At 28.0% G+C, this 5,533-nt stretch overlaps 1 protein-coding gene across 3 annotated transcripts in view; it reads right to left on the bottom strand.

Annotated features, from left to right (window-relative positions):
- The window catches only part of LOC107637619, a 3,965-nt gene continuing 1,121 nt past the window's right edge, over positions 2,690-5,533 (bottom strand). The window contains exons 3-5 of one of the 3 annotated variants that reach the window (XM_021120148.1): positions 4,943-5,165; positions 3,636-3,942; positions 2,690-2,862 (exon numbers count right to left, since the gene is read on the bottom strand). In XM_021120148.1, coding sequence (XP_020975807.1) covers positions 3,800-3,942; positions 4,943-5,165 — 366 coding nt within the window. In that variant the 3' untranslated portion in view covers positions 2,690-2,862; positions 3,636-3,799. The remainder of the gene's footprint in view (positions 2,863-3,635; positions 3,943-4,942; positions 5,166-5,533) is intronic. The other 2 variants (XM_016341015.2, XM_016341016.2) reach the window with 2 other exon arrangements.

The following is a 5,533-nucleotide window of genomic DNA, read 5'->3' as shown; positions in this document are numbered from 1 at the left end:
ATGTTCAGTGACGGATCCAGAAAATTTTATCCGTGGGGGCAAAATATACATAATATGATAATAATTTTTATAATTATACTTTGTTATTATAAAATATAATTAGTCTTTAAATTATATAATCAACAAATTAAAATACTAAAATAATAATTTAAATAATAATATATAAATTAAAATTTTCATTTTTTTAGTTTTTATATTTTAAAAAGATTAAATAATCTTTTCATTGTCAATACAATCAAATGTCTCTTTTTCTATGTATATCACTAAACAATCATTTAAAAATTCATAAGATTGTTTTTCAATAGCAGCACTAATGTGTTGTTTTGGTTTCATAAGTGCTTCACATTTTCTCCAAACTTGATTATGAGCACTATCATGAATCCCAACATGAGTTTGTAATCTCTCTTTTTTTTTCCAATTTGAAAAGCCATTGGTTACAAAAGTATCGCTACCTTCAGTCTCAGGTTTCATAAGATAACAACAAAGACAAAAACAACATCTTTTGATATACTATACTCTAACCAATTGCCATAATCATCAAACCAATTAGGATTAAATTTTCAAAAAGAAGAACACGAGCAGTTTGCGGAAAATCATGATTCCTTGGTTGACAAGGACCTTTTTGCAAATATGCACATCTAACTTTGTCTCTGTCATTCGGATGATAACTTAAAGTCTTTGGTCGTTGTCCTGGATCTGCTATGAGACTCTCTACTTCGAATTCTAAAAATCTCCTCTTGTTAGAAGAAGTGGATGAATTGTTTTGAGATCCAATCTCCAATAATAAAGTTCTTTTGAAATATTTCTCCATTACTAATAGAATAAAATTATAAATCTAAATTAATTCACAATTTTATACAAATTGAGAAGTTCAGTATAAAATTATAAATATAAAATTGATCAATTAATAAAAGTAATGAAAGCTATATCAATGACTCATTTCTCTGAACTCATTGAAACAATAATAGCGATCATATTTATCACATGTTATATATATATATTGAGAGTTTATACTGATAATATATTCTTATATGATGAATTGCTTAATATATTCATATAAAAGATCCATTAAAATAAAAATATAAGGGTATATAGCTTTAATTTATTAGAAACATTTGAAGCTAGCCCTTTTCCTCAGCATATTATAAATACATCATCAATTCATCATAATTGAATACCACAAAAGTACAATAAAAAAAGATATTCAAATGGGATATTACATATAACACAAGTTAAAGGAAATTAAAACGCAAGTCCATAATTTGCATTAATTATCCTAATAGAGATTTGAAGGTACAAATTCTGGTTTCTTTGCCAGTAGCCAATTGTAGATAGCAGAGCTTTGATGTATAGAGTTCATGCTTTGGAAGCTAGGAATGAATGATCAGAATGTACTTTAAAGTGCTTGCTATAGAAACTGAAAGCTATGTACTGTAAGCTTCTAAATCATCATCCCTTCTAACATTCATATCATAATCCCCTGATTCCCTTCTCATTCTTATTCATATCATAAGTCTCTAGATCTGTGTTTTTTTATTTTCAAAATAATTCTTCTACTATAAGAAAATGTCAAGTCAATTACATCAAAACACAATTACATCAGAACAATTCTTCCATCAGAACACAATTACATCATAACTCCATTAAAATTCCATCAGAACACAATTGTTAATTAACAAAGTAACCAACAATTATATTAGAACTCTATCAGTCTATCAGAATACAATTACATGATTTACATCAGAATAAATTCAATCACATCAAAACAAATTAATCAACTATATCAAATTGAATGAATTAATGAACTATATCAAGTTAATGAACTATATCAAATTAATAACAATGCAGCAAATGAGAATAAAAACTGAATGAAGCAGGGTACCCAACGGCAGAACCTGCGGCACCCACAGGACCCAGGAACTCAGCGACAGAACCAGCGGCAGAACCAGCGGCACGGCGGCACCCAGCGGCAGAACCAGCGACACCCTGAACTGCTGAAGACAGAACCAGACGAGGATTTAAGGCTTGCAGCTGTGAAGACCGAGGAAGAAGAAGAAGAAGAATACCTCACCATACACCAGATGCTGAAGGAACGCAGCGCCAAAACCAGACGCGGGCACGCTGCGATGCAACGAGAAATCGACGGAGTCGACGTGAGAGAAAGACTGAACGGAGTGGGCGAGTGGCGGCAGACGACAGTAACTGAGGGCTGGAGTCTGGAAGCGGAGGTTGGAGGCTAGAGCAGAAGAACAAAATTGAAAAAGGGAAGGAGAAGGGTTAGCTGATTAAGGATTTGGAGGGTGTGGAGTGGGGTCAAAATGAATTAGATGGTGGGGGCAAATTAGACAATTCACTAAGAACTACTAATTAATTTTTCCAAATTTACTAGGGGCAGTTGCCCCACTGAGTGCTTAGTAAATCCGTCCCTGTTAGTGTTAGAATATAATTAGAATCAATTAAAATTATTTAGTGTATCTGAATATTTATTATAGAATATTACGTCTTTATTATTACAATTCTCTTAACACCTATAAATACCTTTTTATATTGTATCATTTTAGATAACTTGAATATACCCAATAATATACAAATTTTTTTTTTCAGTTTAGTATCTTGTTTCTAATTCTTAGTTTAATATATCATCATTAGCTTAATAGTGTATGTAAGATCTTTGAGGATTGCAAGTTAATACCTTAATATAATAGTTCATTCCTCAAATTTAATAAAAATAAAAATCTACACATACCATGAAATCATGAATTCATGATTCATGCATGTGATTCCCAGATACAACATTTTCGACGACTCCAAGCTTTAAAACACTCGCACTCATTTGGATAAGCAGTGGTATTATATCATTATCAGTGGTGGAGCTTAGTTCAGACAAGGGGTGGCCATGGCCCCCCCAAACTTTTTATAAAAAACTTAGTAGTACTTTTTCAAAAGATAAAAAATAATTCAATTGACTTAAATACTTTATTATGACTTAAAGTATCTAATAAGTTCAATAAACAACACTCTCTCTATCTTTAGGTTCAAATATAAAAAATTAGATATCTTTTATTTATTTAATTTAATATTATTTTATATTTTACTATTTATTTAATTTAATTTTTTATATGATAAAAAATAATAGAATATTCAATAAGTATTAATATTATTGTATTTGATAAATTGATAAAAAAAATTCAATAAATATTATAAATTTTAATATTTGTCCTTCTAACTTCTTCTTTATATATTTTACAAGATATATATTCAAATTTTTATATAAAATAATAATGAAAAATTAAAAAATTGATATATTTTTTAAGAGGAAGGCTAATATTTAAGAAAGAGAACATATAACTTTTACAATATCAACACATGTAGATAGTTCTTCTACTTTAATGAATCACGAAGAAAGCGAGATATAACCTTCAAAATTTCAAAAAGTTATATCTGATGACTTTAATTTTAACTTTTTGGAACGAGATCTTAAAAAAGGGCTTTAAATTTGGCAGTATCACCCAAATCAAAGAGATGAGATTAGACGAGCTTATCTTAAATGAGGTCCATATAAAAAAATATTTTGACAATTATTTTCTATTTGGCCCCCCCAAAATTTTGTTTCAAGTTCCGCCACTGATCATTATACTAAGAAAAAGTTTAGGGACCAACAACTTCATTGAATTCTAGCCAACATATAACTAGCAAAGAAAAGTGAGTCATTGGATGAAATCTCACACCATTAAAATTATTATTGATAGTTATTTGATAGCTATAAATCACAAAAATTGCTAGCCTCCTAGCACTCTTCTTAGAGTAATAGAGCAGGGGCCATTAGGATCAAAACAAGCCCCATTAGAACATTGCAGGTTTTAGTACCCTTCAAACCTCTGTTTTCTTTTTCATCAGCTTCCTTCTCCATGTGCTTAACGACATTCAAGTCACGATCAGCTGCTTCAATGCAATACCAATTTATCATTATTAACAATTTCATATCATCTGGTTTTCTAATACGATATGGTTATATATATAAATTTATATTATTCTCGTTATCTTTTATCTGTTATTATTACTTTTTTTTTTTATACATTATTGGATAATGAATAAATGTATTTAAATTTATCCAAAAACGTCTATAACAGATCATTAAAATGTTCATATTTATTAGATACATTAACTCTAAATAAAAAATGTAACAGAAAGTGACAACAACGTAAACTTGAATATTTGTCTTTTGTTAAAGAAAGTTCATGTGAAAATCATTTTTTGAGAACTGAATCCGATCGAATCGGTCGATTCGACTGAGTTAAGTAAGATTTATTGAATACTAAATCGGTTTAGTTATTAAAGATATAATTATTTATGTTATTTTTTTTTTATTAGTCTAACTTAAATTTTTGGAAAAAATGATTTTATTATGACATAATATTAAAATTTTATATCTAAAAAGTTGAGTGTTGGACTTTAAAAGAAAAAAGTTAACATAAAACAAATAAAAAAAAAAAAGAAAATAAGCCTTAGGCAAAAAAATAAGCAAACTCAACAGAAATTTTCACTTGAGAGGGCAGATATATAATTTATGATTTGGTGATACTTATTCAATATAAAAATCCATCGGTTCATAATGAATTAGTCAAAAATAAAAAAAATTAAAATTAATTAACGAGTCAAATCGAATCAATTTTTAATTGTTAACTGGTTTAAAATAATAAAATAAAAAGATGATTTTATCTTAAAAAATTATATATTTTATATATAAATATATTATTTTATTATATCAATTTCAACTCCGATTAAAACTTAGTTGATTTTTTAAATTTTTGAACTTCTAGTTCTATTAGTTCAATTCGCAGTTTGGTTTTTAAAATCTTGCTTAAAATATACTCTATTTTTTTTTGAATTTATACGTATGAAAATTTATTGGTGCTATATATGAAAGAATAGTAGTTATTACCTACATGTACGCCAAGACAGCCATCTTGAATTGTTTCTCTGATGTCTTGTATGGTTGCTTTGTTAGAAAATGTAAAGCGGCTGTATATCTTTTTAAGGCAACTAAGGACCAATCTAGTCTCAGACAAACATGGCCCTTGACAGAACTTATAAATCTTCTCTCTTGGTACGTTCAAGTCTCCTTTCTCACTTAATCTATATGGCTCTTCACAACTTTTATAAATCTGAATGAACACACAATGCAATGAGGATTGATTGAACTATTTAATTACCTTCAATGTCTAGTACAAATAGATTAAACTGTAATGTTTAATTGTTATTAATATGTCATTTACTAACTTGGTTATTAATAATTTGATAACAAGAATGTTAAAAACAGTAAGTTAAGACTTTTAAGGAAATTGAATTTTTACATTCCTCCAAGTTAGATGCAATTTTCTAATAAGTTTGAAGCAAAAGTGCAATTTTTATCAAATGATAAAAAAAAAAAATTATAGTTTTGGCTGAAAATCAATTTAAAATCGTCTTCTAAAAATTGACTATATTAGGTACATTTTAAAAATCAACCACTAAATTAGTTATTAGTATAGAT

The sequence above is a fragment of the Arachis ipaensis genome, chromosome B04 (genome assembly GCF_000816755.2).
Source record: "Arachis ipaensis cultivar K30076 chromosome B04, Araip1.1, whole genome shotgun sequence".
Taxonomy (NCBI): Eukaryota; Viridiplantae; Streptophyta; class Magnoliopsida; order Fabales; family Fabaceae; genus Arachis; species Arachis ipaensis.
The sequence above is the reverse complement of the archived record's forward strand: the minus strand, read 5'-3'. Positions and strand labels throughout refer to the sequence as shown.